The sequence below is a fragment of the Convolutriloba macropyga genome, chromosome 2 (genome assembly GCF_964194025.1).
Source record: "Convolutriloba macropyga chromosome 2, txConMacr16.3, whole genome shotgun sequence".
NCBI lineage: Eukaryota > Metazoa > Xenacoelomorpha > Acoela > Convolutidae > Convolutriloba > Convolutriloba macropyga.
This window is the reverse complement of record NC_134469.1, coordinates 70,391,138-70,413,123: the sequence shown is the minus strand read 5'-3', so window position 1 is coordinate 70,413,123 and position 21,986 is coordinate 70,391,138. Positions and strand designations below refer to the sequence as shown.

The window sequence follows — 21,986 nt, the reverse complement described above, 5'->3', positions numbered from 1 at the left end:
CCAGCTAATTTCATACGACTACAGTGACAAAGTAAAAACGACAGTTAAACACACTTGTAAGAGAAATCAAATGAATACTTAGAGAAACAAAGTGAATTCGAAGACGTTGAAACCTATAATCTATGCCTTTCAAGACTTTTATATGCTCAATTGCGCCTTATTTTGAGCGCCAATAATTTAATTTGTGAACTGTCAAAAATTTGATAATGTGAAGAAACGAGGAAGAAAACGTGAAAAATTGGCCAATACCTAAAAACCAAAAAAAAATGTGAAATCTAGTAGTATCAAAGCCAAATAACCATAACGTAACGCATAAAACAGCAAAAAAAATTTAAATTTAATTCGACAGAGGAAGAGGAAGAAGAAGCATTCTTTCTTTGCTGACGCTAAGCCACAAACTGACCAATTTAAGAGAAAAATAGTAGCAAAATCAAAAAGCCACTGTTTAATTAAAATTAACATTTTTAAAATTCATTTCTAAAAGTCAAAAAGACCAACATCTTTTGAGTACGCAAAAAAGATACAATAAATTGAAACTGTTTAGGAAGACTTATCAACAGTGATATGAATTGTTCTGTTCTTTAATTATCATAAAAACCTCGATTTTATTTTTTAATAAAAGAGCGACTGATTACAATACGAATTAGTTTTTCAACCGTAACAGTCCAAGAATGGACCAAAACCTGCCCTGCTATTGCTGTTCGTCCATTTGGAACAATTAATTGTTTCGAAGGCTTCAGATCTATATAATTTGATAGTTAAAAGATTAAAAATAAATGCTTCGTTTTTGGTTATCATAGAGTAAAGTTAGCGAAGAACGGCAAAATTTTGATACTAGACTGCTCTCAATGGAATTGGAAGTAAAACTAGCTCCCTTTGTAGTTTACAAAGATTGTGTTTGTCGTTTTTGGGGTGTGTACTTCCGGCAAATTTAATCAAAATGGACTAAAGAAGCTTATTTCGGACAATTTTTGATGAAGATGGCTGAATTTCAAATAAGTAGCTAAAATTTTAGTTAGAAAAATTAAATCAAAATAGTCAGCAAAACTTGTTTGTCTGTATGAACAAAATAAACAGTACAGTTGTTAACAATTTTCACAATTTTTAGCAAAATTGACGAAATTTTAGGCAAAATTCTGGAAAATGTGAATAAAAACAACGGAAATTCGTCTATTATTAACAAAAACTCGAACCTCGATAACTCCCTGTAAAATATGAAATTCAAAAAAATCTTTACAATTTCATATTCTACGCTGGAGGGGCTTTTTAATGATACCACTCACAACTCTGTATGATGAATATATAGATCGGTCAAAATTGACTGAACAAAAAAACCCAATTGAGTATATAGTTCCTCCCCCCTCAAGAGGGTCAGAACAATAGTTTTAATCATAACAAATTCAATAAAAGGATTTTTATAACATCTTGGAACGTAATTCTCTCATAATAAAATTGCAAAGAAATTGACACAAATTCTCTTGAAGCTTTTCCAAAGCTTGAAGTCCCGACTTGAGAAAAGGTCGTGACGGAGGCACTGTAGCTTGACCCAAGTTTTCGCTGCTGGACTTTAAATATGATGCTGGATTTTTGCTCAACTTAATAATTTTATACTGAACCCTGAATTTTGAGAAGCATTTTAAAAATGGCTGCCGCATAAAACCTAGTCAAGGAGTACGTTCGTTCAAAGTTTTCAATCAGTGAGTCACATTAAAAAAGAGGAACTGTGCTATTAAAAAAAATGATTTTTTCCCCAAATTTTAAGCAATGAAAAAAAAACATTTAACGCCTTGTATATGACGTCCCAATTGTTAGAGCAGTGCCAACTATTTCCATTCGGCCGAACTAACTGAAAATATGTTCGACTTGCGGCAATTACTTTTTCCTGTGAGTTTTACATTATTTAAATCCTATTGGCAAAATTCTCATTATTTGGAATGTCTATTGCAGAGCTACTTTATCGTTGCTTGTGGATGCTTAAGCATACACATGGCAAAATGAGAACAAATAACTAAAATTACTCACAAAATTCAGCTCCTCGACATGAAAAAGACCATCATCCATGATAAAATTATATGAATAGACCACGTTTGACCATATAGAGATATAATAAAAACCATGTTGGCTGGACTCATTAAAAATTTTTATTTCAAATTTAAATGATGCTAGGGTGCTGTGATCAAAGTGAAAAAGAGGGGGAAAAACTTATTCACAGCTGACTCAGGGAAGAACAGAATTCCATACATTAAAAACACCCACATTTATTGCCGCACGGGATTTGAATATGTACGGAAGATTCAAAATAGGTAAAAAGACAGACTTTGCTTACCTGAATGCGTCCGTAGAATCAATTTGTTGACGTACAATGAGCCAGGCGGCAAATCGGAATGCTCCTGCGTAGATGAAGAAGAACATGCACTGACTGAAACTCTGTGCCAAGCCGTACACATGTGCAAACTTCATATTGGTGCTGAAACGGAGAAAAAAATGTGCTGCCACGTGACCTTGACAATTGAACTCTAGTCACAGCTGCACAATGATAAAGACATAACCGACTAATTTCGGGCGAATTGCTCTCAAACGACCGACGAGCGGTTGGCTTCGTCAGTAGCTAGGCACGGTTTAGTGAGACTAGCTTTAGCTTTTAGCTTAATTGAAGGGGCGTAAGTGAGCGCAGCGGGGGGGGGGGGGTAAAAGGGGATATGGGGGGTAGGGGGGTCAATTTCTAAGAACTGCCTTTGCACCATAAGTTAGTCTACAAAACAGATTCTGTGAATCGCATACTTGAAGACTTATGAGCTGAAAGGCTTTAAGAGCACTTAATGCCCGCTGGGCGCTACATGTTTATCCCGTTTTTGAGGACAAAAAGTCAAATGCGTCAGAAGAAAAAATAGTCAAGCAAAAAAATGACTGACAGGACTAATATAATTGCTAAAAACTTCGTTTGAGAGCAATTAAAAACAAAAAAAGGTAAATTTCACAAGTGATCGTATCTTTGCCTGGATTCAATAGCTCTGAATAATTGTGCCATATAAAAGTTAGTCTTTTTCTCTGAAACTGATCACTGGTCTGTGGCAACAACATGCATTTAAACGGCCTTAAACCTTGACCATTCTTCCCAAGGTGACATTCTAGACTGTTCAGTGCTAGACCTCTAATCAAATTTTTGTGCGTTCATCCCGTACTCCAATCCAAATTTGGTCAGACCAAAACATAAAAAAAGTCTCTCATCCGATTTATTCCAGACCAGAAAGTCTCTGATCAGACCACCTTCAGATCATTAGGTATCTGATCAGACTTTAGCGCACCACTGTCCAGAATGTCTAGTCCTAATTAACATTGCAGTACCTATAACTTACGGCAATTCCAAAACTTTCGTCGGCTTCTAATCATCATGGCTGCTTTAACAAAATTTCAATATACGAGGAAGACGATGAACGCAAAGTAAGCCGACATAAAAGCAAGCCGAAAGTTATGTAATAGTTATAGGATCTATCAGAAATAAAATATTGTTAACCGCTACAATCAAGACTGCGCATAGTTGCATGATGTATAATGGTGACGTCTTAACAAATAGACGTACCAAAATGTAGAAATTTCAACAAATGTGATTGGTTGAGAAGTTTAAAACACTGTACATTTATGCGTTCAATTAGCCAAGATTGGACATAGCCTAATGTTAGATTATAAGTTTTACCGCATCTGGCCATGTCTCCCGGGCCATGGCCATGCCTCAGCGGCCCGGGGGACTTGATATGAATCTATTACAACCGAACGTGAGACTAGTTTCCCCCAAAAAGTATAATTATTCTATTTCGGCTTATCGCGATTTCTGAGCAATTTTACGTTAACACGCATATCTTATTTTAAAACATGGAGATTTTGTTGAGCAATCAGCCAATCACAAAACTATATTCCTATTTTGTAATTGTGATTGGCCAGCAGTAAAATTTCTATTTTTTACTGGTACGTCTGCCATTTTAACTAGCGCTATGTATAATGTAGTCCAATGCACCAAAGAAGCAAAAATATGTCACTTTTCAGACATTTAGTCTTTACAGGCCTCAGCGGACCGCCGTACATTGCCATGCTTCTCCTCCGCTGTTGGATGTATTCGTGAAACCGTGAGCCGGTTATCGCGGCAAAGCCGAGAAGCGCACGAAGCGCGCCTAGCGGCCCGCCAGGGGTAACTTAAAGTACCTGTATCCCAAAATATTTCGGCTTTCTTGACCGCATTTTTAAAATTCGGCTTGCTTGCCTATCGGCCATGAGCTGGATACCACTTCTGATCAAAAGTTACTAAAGACAACGCGCTTTTAGGAAAAATTGTCACACAGAACGGAAATATTCTTAAGTAGAGATACAACAATCCGCGCAAGAAAATATGGGGGTGTCAAAAATGTGTGGGGCTTGGGAGTGGGAGGGCAGGGGGGTATATACCCAACATACCGACAATTTTTTTTGTTTTCAATCGACGATATCTGAATAATGGTAAATCTCATTTCCCGAGAGAAAAATAACAAAAGTTCATCAGACAGACGAAAAAACGGGGGAATTTGGATGGAGTTCGTCGACTTTACTGTGAGGTTACTACTAAGCTGCCCTTGCGTTTAATGTTAATTTCAAAATTAGACACCTTATCTAGTGCAGGAGACCAACGGCGTAATTCAGAAATTGATCATGATTTAGTGTAATATTGACTCTGGAGGGTGCCAACTTAATTTTACCGTTCAATATAAAAAATTCTGATAGAACTGATAAAAAAATCATTTGAAATCAGTTAAGAAAAATGTTTAGAAATTTTAATACGTTCTTTTTAATTAACTAGAACGTCGGAAGCAAATACAAAGTGAAAACAAGATGTGTTATAGCGTCAAACATTGAGCTAATGTTTTTTATTGTTTTAATTAATGCTGTACCATTGGATACTCATGAGAACACTTTCTTTTTGAAAAGAATCCATTCTAAATTTCGAAATCAAAGCATGTTCAAATTCGTTAAAATACCTTTTGTTTAATTATCCCATCATGATCTCTGGGGTCTTGCGAAGTTGTGATAGCAAGTTTGAAGACGACCTTCGAATTTGTTTTGCCATTTTGGTACGATAAAGTCATCTTGTAAGATCACGTAAGTTTCCTTTCTAATCTTGCTAAATTTTTTTAAAGAAGTTGTTTTTTGACAATGATATCCATATATCCCAGTACGAAGAGCAGTTATCTTGTTGAAACTAAAATAACTCTTGTTCAAGTGTTTGTCTTAAAACGTACATGAATTTGAAAAGTTTATTAACAGTGAGCAGTGACCAGTTAGAGTCAGACCCACGATGAGTTAACACAACTTTTGCAATGTACTTTTTTCGAACATCTTGAACAGAGTTTTCAATTTTGGACCTATGTATGAAGATCCAACAGTTTTAACCACTTATATCTAGTACAGTGGAATGTTGATCTGGTTCTAAGTACATTGGCTGGTGGGAAAAAGGGAGAAAATGCAGGAATTAGCCAAAATTTTCGTTATAATTGCTCAAAAAGATTCTTTGGTCGATAAACTACTAGTTCAATGGATCATGTGTTTTGCTGTGCAGTCGTGTGGCGGTCGACTTGTCCTTTCGTGGCTGTACCCCTGTGTGGAATATGCAAGCAGGGATAGACCTTCGTTGCGCTATATTATAAAATATGTGCCGTCTGTGATGCCCGATTACAAAATATTGTTTTAAGTTGGCCAATAAAAGCCGCAGAATGAATTCAATTGCTCATATTACGTGCTCAGATGGCTACAATTCTCCTATTTTATTGTCGGCCTAACACCCTGTTGGTCAATACAGCGTCCCTTGTTTCTGTTGTTCATATCGATGAGACAAACTTAGCAATACCTATAGCCAAATGGTTGCTGTAGTTTTTCTTGTGTAACGGCTGCTCTCCTTGTGTTTCACAAAGAAAGTTTTACACCGCCCAGTTCGTTCTGAGTGGTTACAAAATCTGTCCGGATACTTCGTTTATGCAGTTCGCTTTTGTAACTGTATATCCGCTCTGCTGTACTTACCGTTGCATTAACTATTTTAGTTCGTAACTATTCGCTGATCTTAGTTTTTTCAACTATCAATTTGAACTGGATTGCTACAGATCACACAATACGGGATCTCTTTATGTATACCAGTTCAATCCGATAGAAAGAACAAATCGAAGACAAAGATATATGTCTAAGACCTGTTTGTGCAAAAATATTTAAATTTAAACCTAAGTTGGCTTTTGCTGTTTGTACTCACAAGTTGAGAATACCAGAAGTTGGGGTTGTAACAGTTGAATTTCAGCTCCAATAATTCGTTGATGCAAGACACAGTAACAAAATTTACTGCTCAAGAATAATATTTTGAATACAAGACACAGTAACAATTTACTGCTCAGGAATATTTCTAGTTCAAGACACAGTAACACGTTATTTACTGCTCAAGACAATTTGTTTTGCAATATTTTGCTGAGTTATACTTTCAGCCGTTTTCTGCGGCTACTACGTTGAGTTCTGTGTGTTGCTTTTTGTTATTTCCCCCTTTTTCTCTTTTTTCTCACGTGACAAACTGTAACTAGAACTAGAACTATAACTATAGCTATTAAATGACTAAGACAACAGAAAGTGTTTTGTTTCTATTTTCCCCGCCTATACAAGCTTGTTATTCCTTAAGCTCAGCTCCAACATCGCCGGCCCTGTTTTCCTTCGTGAAAACATCATCGTCAGTTGGTAGTACTGGAGCGAGCTTCACTACGGGCCTCTTGTAGTATCCATCTTTTGTTCGGATTTTCGCTGATCGAATCACTCCGTCGGAACCTTCAAAGGTTTCGGTTATTCGACCCAGATTGTAATATCCACGTTTGTCACTGTCTTCCACTAACCACACAAGATCACCCTGCTGAAGACTTCTGTCCGTTGTGGTCTGCCATTTCTTACGACTGTTCAACGTTGGCAAGTACTCTTTGCGGAATCTGTCCCAGATGAGGTCTGCATAAGCTTGCGTTTGTCGGAAGAGCTTTCTATGATCAACAAATTGCTCTGCACCTGATAGATACGGTAAACAAAGGTTATTGTTGCCAAGTAGGAAATGGTTCGGAGTAATAGCTTCTAAATCGGTAGCATCAGAACTGACCTGTGTCAGCGGTCTAGAGTTCAACGTCTGTTCAACAAGACACATCGTGGTTGACAGAACGTCCTCCGTGACTGATCGGTTGCCCAGCACTGCGTACATTGCCTTCTTGCAACTCCTAACCAGTCTTTCCCACACTCCTCCAAAGTGTGGTGCTGCAGGTGGGTTGAACTTCCATCTGATACCTTGTTGAATCAGATGTTCTTCAATTCGCACCCTGTTCCATGCTGCTATATACTCTGCCAGTTCTTTTTCAGCTCCAACGAAGTTTGTCCCGTTATCGCTAATCATTTTGACTGGTTTGCCTCTTCGTGCAATGAATCGCATAATTGCGTTCAGACAACAATCAGTGTCTAGTTTTGGTACAATCTCTATATGTACCGCACGTACAGTAAGGCATGTGAATAGACAGCACCAGCGCTTTTCGTTTCTTCGACCAATCTTTACTGTGAATGGTCCGAAATAGTCTACGCCCACATTCGAGAACACTGTTGATGCGACTAATCGTTCTTCAGGTAGTTCTGCCATTACTGGTGCCTTTGTTTGGGCTCTTCCCTTTCGACATCTAATGCATTTGTTTTTGATCGATCTCAAAGCATTTCGTATGCCTAGGATCCAGAATTTCCGCTGAACTATGTTTCTGACATGTTCAGTACCTTCGTGATGACTATTCTTGTGTTCATTTCGCAAGAATGATTCTACTACATGGTGCTTCCAATGTAACAGTATTGGATGCTTGGTTTCGAAGTTCAATTCACTTTTACCTATTCTGCCCTGGGCACGGATAAGTCCTTGCTGGTCTATGAATGGTGAAAACTGGAGGATTTTGCTGTTTTTTGGAATTTCCCTTTCAGCCTTGAGAGATTTCATCTCTTCAGTAAACTGTTCTTGCTGCAGTAGTCTGAATATGCTTGCTTGTGCATCCTCTCTTTCTTGAACACTTAGTGTTTTTGTTGCCGGTTTGTGTTTTTTGAATACACGCTGTACGTATGCCATTGTATTTACTAGCCGATTGAAATTGCTGAATCGTTTCCACTGAATCATCGGCTTTTTCTCTTCAGCCTTTGCTGAGAAGACCATTTCTTCGTTTTGTTCGTCTAAAGCAAATGTTAAATTCACCGGTTCAGGCCATTCGCTCTCTCGTTGCTTCAACCAGGCCGGCCCAGTGAGCCATTCACTTCTCTTAAGTTCGTCAACATTGATCGCTCGTGTCCCGATGTCAGCTGGATTGTTAATACCACTCACATGATTCCATTGTGAAACATTAGTTGTATCCAAAATCTCAGCTACTCTGTTTGCAACAAACACCTGTTGCTTACGGTGGGAGCTATGAATCCATTGCAGTACAGTAGTGGAGTCTGTCCAGAAGTTAGAACTGTGAATTTTCGATTCGTGTTCCTTCACTATCTGCTCTTTAAGTCTCACTGCCATCACTGCTGCTTGTAGTTCCAAGCGTGGTATGGAAAGGTGTCGCATCGGTGCAACCCTGCACTTTCCGATTACAAATGCTAAGTCTGCTGAGTATTCTTTGGGCTTTGAACGTAGGTATGCCACTGCGCACATTGTGTCTTCAGATGCGTCGGCAAACACATGAAGTTCCCATTTGTCCTTGGCTGTGCTGAAGTATCTTCTATCAATGCTGGTTTCTGCTACTTCTGGAAGCTGCGTTTTCCACTTCAGAAACTCTTCTTCTTCGTTAGGTTCTACTGAGTTGTCCCAATGTTGTCCATTTTTGGTCCAGATGCTCTTCAGGAGTCGTCTCATATGGACACTGAATGGTGCAAACAGTCCAAGAGGATCGAACACTGAAGAAACTAGAGATAAGATCTTCCTTTGGGTGATTGGGGTCTCAACTTCTTTGCTTGTACCTCTGCAAACCTGTAGACTATCATCGGTGATCGTCCACTGAAGCCCAAGCACTGATGACCCTTCCTGGCTGGGTTCTACTTCAACCTGCTTTGTTTTGCTGATTGATCTTAAGTCCTCTGGGATTGCGTTGGTTACCAAGTCGCTATTGGTGATCCACTTCTTCAGTTCAAATCCATGTTTTGAGAGAAGAGGTTGCAGTTGTTTGAAAACTTTGATTGCTTCTTCAGGTGTTTCGACTGACTTGATGAAATCGTCCATGTAGAAGTTGTTTTGGATTGTTTTTGCTGCAATTGGGATCTCGTCCTCGTTATCGATGGCTACTCGCTTCAGAGCGTAGTTGGCACATGTTGGTGAACTCTTTGCTCCGAAAACATGACGCTGATACTCATAAATTTGCACAGGTTCGTTCATTGTTGGTCGCCACAAGAATCTCAAGCAGCTTTTATCCCGTTCAGGAACTTGCACTTGCAGAAACATTGATTCAATATCTGCGGTTAGGGCAATTGGTCCTTCTCGAAATCTGAATATTGTTCCGATCAATCCGTGTCGTAGATCGGGTCCGGCTAACAGCTTGTCATTTAGGCATACATCCTTGTATTTCGCTGCAGCGTTGCAAACACGGCGAACTTTACCCGGTTTGTTGGGGTTTATTACTGGATGGTGTGGCAAATACCATTCCTTTCTGAAAGTGCCTTTGACTTCCGATTTACCAAGGATCTTCACAAATCCCTTTTCAACATCTGTATCAATTGACTGTTGATACAATTCTTTTAAATTTGGGTCTCGTTGGAATCTTCGTTCCAGTGAGTAGAGCTGACCAAGGGCTGAGCCGTAGTTGTTTGGAAGACTGGGTTCTGGTTCATTCCAGAGCATGCCCACTTCGTACCGCTCGCCCGTAAACTTTGTAGTGCTCTCTAGAAACTTCTGAGCTTGTTGCTCTTTCTTTGATTGACTTACAACATTTATTTTGGAAGCATAAGTTTCTATGTCCCACCATGATTGGATATTTTTTGCCACTTTCACATCTTCTGTGAAGGCAAAATGACAAACATTTTGACTTTTCTTGCCTGTCATGGGACCACTGACTACCCATCCTAATTCTGTTAAGACGGCGAAAGGCTCACTTCGTGTTCCAATCTTATAGTCCAATGGACGTTGAATTTTGTAGGCATCTTGTCCAAGAATGATGCCTACTTCCATCAGGTTGAATCTTCTGTTTGGGAGAACATTCAGGTGTCTGAATTTGTTCTTCAGTTCCTTGTAATCATATGTTGTGTTTCCCAACGAGATTGATGAGTGTGCAAACGCTTCTATGGAATGCACCTTTGAATGTAGTCCCTTTATTGTGATAGGAACCTTCTCTGTCCTCAAATCTTGCGTCCCATGTATGCCAGCTATGTTCAAGGTAACGTCCGTGCCTTTGGCTTGTAGTTGATCCTTGACACTTTGGTCGATGAATGAAACTGTTGACCCACTATCGAGGAAAGCATAGGTAGTCAGCCTGTTACCACCACTCTGAACCGATACCGGAACTATTTGAAGAAAACTAGTAACTTGGTTACTCTGGTTGATTGTTGCTGCGCTTACGTTAACTGCGTGACTACGCTCGTCCATTTGGTTTTCTGAGTGTAACAGTCTGTTGTGCCTTTTGGTACATCCATTTATACCGCACGGGTGGACTTTACAATCTTTGATTGCATGCCCTTTCCCCAGACATCCATAACATAAACGTTCTTTTCTCACTGCTGCATAGCGATCGGTGACAGTCATATTCTTAAAAATTGGACAGTTCCATATTTTATGAGTGCCATCCGCTAGTGGGCAGTTGTTGTTTTGCATTTGCTTGGTTTCTTGCAGGTTTGAACTTGCACTGAAGTTCGATGTCTTCGAGAATTGTTTTTCTCTATTTGCGTTGCGTCGGTCTTCTTCTTTGCGTTCCCCTTTAAACGCTGAAAACCCTTCATGCACGAATGCCATTCGTGATAGCCATTTTTCAAACATGATTAGATCAGGCCAGTCCTCGTCTTTGTCATCGACGTAGAACCACCATTTTTCTTTAAGAACCTGTGGTAGCTTATCAACTGCCATGTACAATGTCGAACTTGATTGCAAGTCACCAATATGTTTGTACTCTTTAAGCACGTTCACGAAGTTAGATACAATAACAGAAAAATTAATTAGGCTGGTTGAATCATGAGGTTTCACTTGATTAGCTTTTCGTAGGCTCTCGAGCTGCGCATCTATAATTACATGCGGTCTTCCAAATTTTCTTTCTAAAATGTTCCAGGCAGCACTATAAAACTGTCCAGAATAGCCCATTCCCGAGATTGCAGATTTTGCTTTGCCTGTTAGCAGAGTCTTCAAATGGCTCATTTTTTCTGAGTCGGGAATCGTGCGTTTATCTACTGTTGCTATGAACATGCTAGACCACTCAGGCCACTCCAGTGGGTTTCCGTCAAAATTGTTCAACCTCAATTTTGGTAAACTACTGCTTGAATGTCCAGAGTTGTAGTGCCTTCCAGCTATCGGCGATTTATCCCGCTCTTCAGCACTTAGTGAGCGTTCACGAGTGTTTGGGTACCATGGGTAATGCCTATGCTTATTTCGTTCAGGGCTGACGTCAAAGCGAGCTCTTGGTCGAATTGGTGTTTGCGTGTCGTTCATCGAATTCGCCCACTCCGAGACATCTCTCCCTTTTGGGGTCCAATTGAAAGGTGACTTGTCACGCGCCTTAGTCGATTGAGAACGTAAGTCATCTTTCTCCAATGCTGTTCTTTGCAATTGGCGCTCTAGGTCTCGCACTTTTTCCCGAAGCTGATGTTGCATCTCTAGTTCTTTCATTTGCATTTCTAGATCCAACTTCTTTCGATCAAATTGGGCTCGTTCGATTTGCAACTTTCTTTCAAATTCAATTTCAAATTCTTTTATTCGTTCTTCAACCCGACGTTTCACTGAAGATTTTTCCGAAACGTTTTCTGTATCCTGGTTGATTGTCCGTGTAACTGTATTCGTCGTTGCATTACTTGTGTTACCATGGTTTTGGTTAAACTCTGGAATTCCAACGTTTTGTTCTAACTGATGCACATTATTCGCAGGCGGTTGCTCTTCATTGGCATGAAGAGTTGACTGGCTTTGCTGGCTTGACATGTTTGTCTCTCCGTGGATATACGGTAACCACTCTGCGTTCAAATATTGAAAGTATTTTTCTGTCTCAAGTTTGCGTTTTAAAGAAATATCTGGGTCTCGGAGAGTCTCAGCTTTTTTATTCACGAGTTTTTGAATGCTGTCATCCAATTGCAGTATCTGCTGATAAAGAGTCTTGAGCTTGCTTGGTCGATCTCGCTTCTCAATGAGCTCAAAACCTTCTTCCTCTTTCTCAATCAAGTTGTTTCGCAAGTTGTTGATCTGTCGATCCAAAACTCTTTGACTCTGTGACGGAGTCACTTCTTGTGTACTTCGGGACTGCAGCTTGAATCTCTACAGCTCCTTTGTTTGTTTGCTTTAATTGAGCTTGCTTTTCAACGTTCCTATTCGCTTTGCCTAATTGGCTTTGCGTTGTTGAATTACTCGTTGAGTTTTGTTCTCGTTTGTCGATGACTTTTTCACTTCGACTGTTGGGTTGGACAGCAGTTTATTCCACTGTCCGGGTCGGCGGACCAAATGTAACGGCTGCTCTCCTTGTGTTTCACAAAGAAAGTTTTACACCGCCCAGTTCGTTCTGAGTGGTTACAAAATCTGTCCGGATACTTCGTTTATGCAGTTCGCTTTTGTAACTGTATATCCGCTCTGCTGTACTTACCGTTGCATTAACTATTTTAGTTCGTAACTATTCGCTGATCTTAGTTTTTTCAACTATCAATTTGAACTGGATTGCTACAGATCACACAATACGGGATCTCTTTATGTATACCAGTTCAATCCGATAGAAAGAACAAATCGAAGACAAAGATATATGTCTAAGACCTGTTTGTGCAAAAATATTTAAATTTAAACCTAAGTTGGCTTTTGCTGTTTGTACTCACAAGTTGAGAATACCAGAAGTTGGGGTTGTAACAGTTGAATTTCAGCTCCAATAATTCGTTGATGCAAGACACAGTAACAAAATTTACTGCTCAAGAATAATATTTTGAATACAAGACACAGTAACAATTTACTGCTCAGGAATATTTCTAGTTCAAGACACAGTAACACGTTATTTACTGCTCAAGACAATTTGTTTTGCAATATTTTGCTGAGTTATACTTTCAGCCGTTTTCTGCGGCTACTACGTTGAGTTCTGTGTGTTGCTTTTTGTTATTTCCCCCTTTTTCTCTTTTTTCTCACGTGACAAACTGTAACTAGAACTAGAACTATAACTATAGCTATTAAATGACTAAGACAACAGAAAGTGTTTTCTTTCTATTTTCCCCGCCTATACAAGCTTGTTATTCCTTAAGCTCAGCTCCAACATCTTGGTTATCGAAGTACTCCCTTGTGATTTGTTTTATTACACACTAAATAATGTATAGGTAAATTTACCTGCACAGTTCAGGTAAACTTCAGGTATATTGTGCAGGAGGGCTATATGCAAATTTAAGATAAAATTACCTGCATTTGCTGGAACGTGCAGGTACCGTTCAGGTGTGTTTTATAGGAAAGTGTGACGATTTTTAGCGCTGAATACGGTGACATATTGTGCACTGAAATGGAGTGAATCTGATTTCAATAAACATCAAAATAGTAATAAATTTTCAAATTCGTAAGTGAATGGATGCCATACAAGAGGTCAGACCTAGTTGACATAAGTGATATTTGAAAGAATTTCGGTGAATGCGGTGAAAGTATAAATATTTCACTGCTAAGGAAATCAAATCTCCCAAAACCGAAGATTTTACAACACTTCACATTCACCGCATTATTCGCCGCTAAACAGTGCGGTCGCTTTCGGTGAAAACATTCATTTTCACAGCTATTCAACGCAAAACTTCATGAACTGAGATTCAACGCAAAACTTCAAATGTTTCAATGAACTGAGAGTCGAAGTTGAACTTATATAGTGAGCACATAAGATACCTGTGGACGACTGTGAGTGTGTGGTAGAATTTGTTGTACAGTCTCTTCTCCAGTCCCAGACTCTGCACTGTTCGTATGTTGGAAATCGACTCCGTCACCACCTACGCAAACTTACCTCTGAATTAAAGGATAGATATTCATCTCAAGCTGAAACTTATAAAATGTTTTATCTTAGAAAACTCCATAAACAAGAATGAACATTAGTTTAATTTCAACGTAGTTATTTACATCAATTAAAATTTACGGTTAACTTGGTAAATATTGCGCTGAAATGCGCTGAACTTACGTAAGAATGCTCTGAAAAGTGCTGAAATGCGCTAAAACTATATAGACAATGCGCTGAAATTTAAGCGTTTCTTACATATTTTCAGCGCATTATTGCACACATCTTAGAAAACTGGTAAGACTTTCGAGGCAAAAACCTAACCAAATAATGAGCTGAAATGCATTAAAACTGTGAATCACTCTAAAACTCTGCACAGAATGGCGCTGCAAAAAGTAGCTGAAAGTTATGTAAAAAATGTGCTGAAATTGGGCTGAAATTATGCAAGAGCTGCGTCAAAGATGGGTTGAAATTTCTACAAGATCCAAACTAACATAATTAGTTGTTTAAAATTTGTTGGTTGTTTCAGTTTTTCGCTTCTAAATCGATCCAATTCTGAAATACTGTTACCCGAAGACTTGAAGCTATTTAATTTCATTAATTAGTATTACTTAATTATATCCATTAATTCTGATATCTCTAATTAGGCTTTAAATGAGTCAAGTAATTATACAGCTACATCGAATAAAAAATGAAGATGGAAAATTTTTGTTGTTCCATAATGATTAAAATGATATAAAATGCAAATCTTCGTATCGGGATCGAACATCGTGATTACTGTAATCACTTCCTGATATGTTATTACAGATAAAAAGTCGATTACAGCTAAAACGTTAAGTGGGGTTTAAATATGAGTTATCCCACAGTAGTCTTGCTAAAACCATTTTCTTTGCGAGAGCTTTATTGAAACAGGTGTTTAATCCAGAGCGAATTTTGGTGCCTCAGGGGGTTCATGGACAAAGCTTAACAATTTTTGAAATATAATTGCTCTTTTTCGTTTGTACAATTCACGTGGAATCTACCTACAAAATTAGCTGGACAATTCAAAGAGTAGCTTTGTAGGTACTATTTATTAATTTAGTATAAATAAATTCTACAATGCTAGCATAGTTCACGCGCAAGAACAATATTATATATATATATATATATACATATATATATATATATATATATATATATATATATATACATATATATATATATATATATATCATATATATATATATATATATATATATATATATATATATATAAATATATATATATATATATATATATATATATATATATATACATATTTATATATATATATATATATATATATATATATATATATCATATACATATATATATATATATATATATATATATATATATATATATGTGATTAGTTGGGTTGTGGATTAGACAAATTTTTAAGCAAGTGGGCCGACAAACAAATTACCTCACCGACATACAATTTCGCCTGCACCACTATCAGCCGACAATTAACCACCTTTTAGCCGACAATTCAACATCATTTTGGCTGACAATTGTTTCATGATATTTACTCTCTTACTAGTTTTATTTTGAACAAAAATAGTATTATAATGCATTACTAACTACTACGCTACTACTAAACAACGTTAAAAAGTGCACTACTATATTCTGTCGAATTCTTAAGTTGTCTCTTGCTAAGATGGATGATATTACTAACTAGATGATATTACAAACCTATAGCCAACGCAAAAAAAAGTCAAGCGTTGGCTATAGGTTTGAATTAATTATAAATATTGTATGTAACGGCTGCTCTCCTTGTGTTTCACAAGAAAGTTTTACACCGCCCAGTTCGTTCTGAGTGGTTACAAAATCTGTCCGGATACTTCGTTTATGCAGTTCGCTTTTGTAACTGTATATCCGCTCTGCTGTACTTACCGTTGCATTAACTATTTTAGTTCGTAACTATTCGCTGATCTTAGTTTTTTCAACTATCAATTCGAACTGGATTGCTACAGATCACACAATACGGGATCTCTTTATGTATACCAGTTCAATCCGATAGAAAAAACAAATCGAAGACAAAGATATATGTCTAAGACCTGTTTGTGCAAAAAAATTTAAATTTAAACCTAAGTTGGCTTTTGCTGTTTGTACTCACAAGTTGAGAATACCAGAAGTTGGGGTTGTAACAGTTGAATTTAAGCTCCAATAATTCGTTGATGCAAGACACAGTAACAGAATTTACTGCTCAAGAATAATATTTTGAATACAAGACACAGTAACAATTTACTGCTCAGGAATATTTCCAGTTCAAGACACAGTAACACGTTATTTACTGCTCAAGACAATTTGTTTTGCAATATTTTGCTGAGTTATACTTTCAGCCGTTTTCTGCGGCTACTACGTTGAGTTCTGTGTGTTGCTGTTATTTCCCCCTTTTTCTCCTTTTTTCTCACGTGACAAACTGTAACTAGAACTAGAACTATAACTATAACTATTAAATGACTAAGACAACAGAAAGTGTTTTGTTTCTATTTTCCCCGCCTATGCAAGCTTGTTATTCCATAAGCTCAGCTCCAACATCGCCGGCCCTGTTTCCTTCGTGAAAACATCATCGTCCAGTTGGAAGTACTGGAGCGAGCTTCACTACGGGCCTCTTGTAGTATCCATCCTTTGTTCGGATTTTTCGCTGATCGAATCACTCCGTCGAACCCTTCAAAGGTTTCGGTTATTCGACCCAGATTGTAATATCCACGTTTGTCACTGTCTTCCACTAACCACACAAGATCACCCTGCCGAAGACTTCTGTCCGTTGTGGTCTGCCATTTCTTTCGACTATTCAACGTTGGCAAGTATTCCTTACGGAATCTGTCCCAGATGAGGTCTGCGTAAGCTTGTGTTTGTCGGAAGAGCTTTCTATGATCAACAAATTGCTCTGCACCTGATAGATACGGTAAACAAAGGTTCTTGTTGCCAAGTAGGAAGTGGTTTGGAGTAATAGCTTCTAAATCGGTAGCATCAGAACTGACTTGTGTCAGCGGTCTAGCATTCAGCGTCTGTTCAACAAGACACATCGTGGTTGACAGAACGTCCTCCGTGACTGATCGATTGCCCAGCACTGCGTACATTGCCTTCTTGCAACTCCTAACCAGTCTTTCCCACACTCCTCCAAAGTGTGGTGATGCAGGTGGGTTGAACTTCCATCTGATACCTTGTTGAATCAGATGTTCTTCAATTCGCACCTTGTTCCATGCTGCTATATACTCTGCCAGTTCTTTTTCAGCTCCAACGAAGTTTGTCCCGTTATCGCTAATCATTTTGACCGGTTTGCCTCTTCGTGCAATGAATCGCATAATTGCGTTCAGACAACAATCAGTGTCTAATTTTGGTGCAATCTCTATATGTACCGCACGTACAGTAAGGCATGTGAATAGACAACACCAACGCTTTTCGTTTCTTCGACCAATCTTTACTGTGAATGGTCCAAAATAGTCTACGCCCACATTCGAGAACACTGTTGATGCCACTAATCGTTCTTCAGGTAGATTTGCCATTACTGGTGCCTTTATTTGGGCTTTTCCCTTTCGACATCTAATGCATTTGTTTTTGATCGATCTCAAAGCATTTCGTATGCCTAGGATCCAGAATTTTTGCTGGACTATGTTTCTGACATGTTCAGTACCTTCGTGGTGATTATTCTTATGTTCATTTTGCAAGAATAATTCAACTACATGGTGCTTCCAATGTGACAGTATTGGATGCTTCGTTTCGAAGTTCAGATGACTTTTACGTATTCTGCCTTGAGCACGAATAAGTCCTTGCTGGTCTATGAATGGTGAAAACTGGAGGATTTTGCTGTTTTTTGGAATTTCCCTTTCAGCCTTGAGAGATTTCATCTCTTCAGTAAACTGTTCTTGCTGCAGTAGTCTGAAGATGCTTGCTTGTGCATCCTCTCTTTCTTCAACACTTAGTGTTTTTGTTGCCGGTTTGTGTTTTTTGAATACCCGCTGTATGTATGCCATTGTATTTACTAGTCGATTGTAATTGCTGAATCGTTCCCACTGAATCATCGGCTTCTTCTCTTCAACCTTTGCTGAGAAGACCATTTGGTCGTTTTGTTCGTCTGAAGCAAATGTTAAAGCCACTCGTTCAGGCCATTCGTTCTCTCGCTGCTTCAACCAGGCCGGCCCAGTGAGCCATTCACTTCTCTTGAGTTCGTCAACATCGATCGCTCGTGTCCCGATGTCAGCTGGATTGTTAATACCACTCACATGATTCCACTGTGAAACATTAGTTGTATCCAAAATCTCAGCTACTCTGTTTGCAACAAACACCTGTTGCTTACGGTGGGAGCTGTGAATCCATTGCAGAACAGTAGTGGAGTCTGTCCAAAAGTTAGAACTGTGAATCTTCGATTCGTGTTCCTTCACTATCTGCTCTTTAAGTCTCACCGCCATCACTGCTGCTTGTAGTTCCAAGCGTGGTATGGAAAGGTGTCGCATTGGTGCAACTCTGCACTTTCCGATTACAAATGCTAAGTCTGCTGGGTATTCTTTGGGCTTTGAACGTAGGTATGCCACTGCGCACATTGTATCTTCAGATGCGTCGGCAAACACATGAAGTTCCCATTTGTCCTTGGCTGTGCTGAAGTATCTTCTATCAATGCTGGTTTCTGCTACTTCTGGAAGCTGTGCCTTCCACTTCAGAAACTCTTCTTCTTCGTTAGGTTCTACTGAGTTGTCCCAATGTTGTCCATTTTTGGTCCAGATGCTCTTCAGGAGTCGTCTCATATGGACACTGAATGGTGCAAACAGTCCAAGAGGATCAAACACTGAAGAAACTAGAGATAAGATCTTCCTTTGGGTGATTGGGGTCTCAACTTCTTTGCTTGTACCTCTACAAACCTGTAGACTATCATCGGTAATCGTCCACTGAAGCCCAAGCACTGATGACCCTTCCTGGCTGGGTTCTACTTCAACCTGCTTTGTTTTGCTGATTGATCTTAAGTCCTCTGGGATTGCGTTGGTTACCACGTTGCTGTTGGTGATCCACTTCTTCAGTTCAAATCCATGTTTCGAGAGAAGAGGTTGCAGTTGTTTGAAAACCTTAATTGCTTCTTCAGGTGTTTCGACTGACTTGATGAGATCGTCCATGTAGAAGTTGTTTTGGATTGTTTTCGCTGCAATTGGGAACTCGTCCTCGTTGTCGATTGCTACTCGCTTCAGAGCGTAGTTGGCACATGTTGGTGAACTTTTTGCTCCAAAAACATGACGTTGATACTCGTATATTTGCACAGGTTCGTTCATTGTTGGTCGCCACAAGAATCTCAAGCAGCTCTTATCCCGTTCAGGAACTTGCACTTGCAGAAACATTGATTCAATATCTGCGGTTAGGGCAAATGGTCCTTCTCGAAATCTGAATATTGTTCCGATCAATCCGTGTAGTAGATCGGGTCCGGCTAACAACTTGTCATTTAGGCATATATCCTTGTATTTTGCTGCAGCGTTGCAAACGCGGCGAACTTTACTCGGTTTGTTGGGGTTTAGTACTGGATGGTGTGGCAAATACCATTCCTTTCCGAAAGTGCCTTTGACTTCCGATTTGCCAAGGATCTTCACAAATCCTTTTTCAACATCTGTATCAATTGACTGTTGATACAATTCTTTTAAGTTTGGGTCTCGTTGAATCTTCGTTCCAGTGAGTAGAGCTGACCAAGGGCCGAGCCGTAGTTGTTTGGGAGATTGGGTTCTGGTTCACTCCAGAGCATGCCCACTTCGTACCGCTCGCCTGTAAACTTTGTCGTGCTCTCTAGAAATTTCTGAGCTTGCTGCTCTTTCTTTGATTGACTTACAACATTTATTTTGGAAGCATAGGTTTCTATGTCCCACCATGATTGGATATTTTCTGCCACTTTCACATCTTCTGTGAAGGCAAAATGACAAACATTTTGACTTTTCTTGCCTGTCATGGGACCACTGACTACCCATCCTAATTCTGTTAAGACGGCGAAAGGCTCACTTCGTGTTCCAATCTTATAGTCCAATGGACGTTGAATTTCGTAGGCATCTTGTCCAAGTATGATGCCTACTTCCATCAGGTTGAATGTTCTGTTAGTGAGAACATTCAGATGTCTGAATTTGTTCTTCAGTTCCTTGTAATCATATGTTGTGTTTCCCAACGAGATTGATGGGTGTGCAAACGCTTCAATCGAATGCACCTTTGAATGTAGTCCCTTTATTGTGATAGGAACCTTCTCTGTCCTCAAATCTTGCGTCCCATGTATGCCAGCTATGTTCAAGGTAACGTCCGTGCCTTTGGCTTGTAGTTGATCCTTGACACTTTGATCGATGAATGATACTGTTGACCCACTATCGAGGAAAGCGTAGGTAGTCAACCTGTTACCACCGCTCTGAACCGATACCGGAACTATTTGAAGAAAACTAGTAACTTGGTTACTCTGGTTGATTGTTGCTGCGCTAACATTAACTGCGTGACTACCCTCGTCCATTTGGTTTTCTGAGTGTAGCAGTCTGTTGTGCTTTTTGGTACATCCATTTATACCGCACGGGTGGACTTTACAATCTTTGATTGCATGCCCTTTCCCCAGACATCCATAGCATAAGCGTTCTTTTCTCACTGCTGCATAGCGATCGGTGACATTCATATTCTTAAATGTTGGACAGTTCCATATTTTATGAGTGCCATCCGCTAGTGGACAGTTGTTGTTTTGCATTTGCTTCGTTTCGTTCGCATTCGAACTCGCACTAATATTTGACGATTTTGAGAATCGTTTTTCCTTGTTAGCGTTTGGTCGATCATCTTCCTTTCGTTCGCTCTTGGTTGATGGCATTCCTTCATGGACAAAAGCCATTCGAGCTAACCATTTTTCAAGGAGAGTGAGATCGGGCCTATCTTCTTGACACTCGTCAACGAAAAAGAACCACTTTTCTTTCAAATTTGGGGGCAGTTTTTCAATTGCCACTTGCAGTGTTGAACTTGATTGCAGATCGCCTTCATAGTTGTATTGCTTCAGTACATTAACTAGGTTGCTGATTGTTATTGAGTAATTAATTATAGCCGTTGAGTCGTGCATTCGAATTGGTTGTTGTTTGCGCAACATGTTAAGCTGAGCGTCGACAATTAGGTAAGGTCGCCCAAACTTCCGTCCCAGGAGTTCCCACGCTTGAGCGTAGAATTCTCCCGAATAGCCCATTCCTGATATAGCTGACTTTGCTTTACCTGTCAACAAAGTTTTCAAGTGGCTCATTTTCTCTGAGTCGGGTATATCGCGATGGTGAACCGTTGCTTTAAACATGTTCGACCACTCCGGCCACTCTAGGGGATTTCCATCGAATGAACTCAACTTCAACTTAGGTAGCTGACTGCTACTGCTTGGTTTATTGCGCTTAAACTTGTCTTGTTCCCGGGCTGCGCTGGCACGCTCTCCACTTGGTGACCGTGACTTAAGTACACCTTCGCGATTGAAGCTTACCCTGGGATAATTGTTGTCGATCCTGGTTTTCGCACGCTCGAAACTATAATCGTGCAAGTTGGAGAATTTATTCGAGTTATCGAGCCAACCGGAAACATCTTTATTCTTCGGGGTTTTCCAGTTGAATGGTGATCTACTTCGCATACTAGGGGCTGCACTGTCATCAGAATCTGATGCTCTTGCGTCAAGAGCTTCTTTCTCGTATTCCAGTTTCAGTGCACCTTCTTCTTCAAAAAGTTGCATCTCCATTTCAAGCTCCTTCCTTTTCAATTCGAATTCAATTTTCTTCAACCTCATTTTTGATGCAAAGTCTTTCTCTAGAGTCGCAAGCTTTTCTGCTTTTTTAGCTCGTTTATCAG

At 39.4% G+C, this 21,986-nt stretch overlaps 1 protein-coding gene across 1 annotated transcript in view; it reads right to left on the bottom strand.

The window, feature by feature from the left end:
• The window catches only part of LOC142334663 (ATP-dependent translocase ABCB1-like), a 119,632-nt gene that overhangs the window by 12,520 nt on the left and 85,126 nt on the right, over window positions 1–21,986 (bottom strand). Inside the window, exons 17-18 of the mRNA XM_075382876.1 lie at window positions 14,054–14,154; window positions 2,327–2,467 (exon numbers count right to left, since the gene is read on the bottom strand). Of these exons, the coding sequence (XP_075238991.1) occupies window positions 2,327–2,467; window positions 14,054–14,154 (242 nt within the window). The remainder of the gene's footprint in view (window positions 1–2,326; window positions 2,468–14,053; window positions 14,155–21,986) is intronic.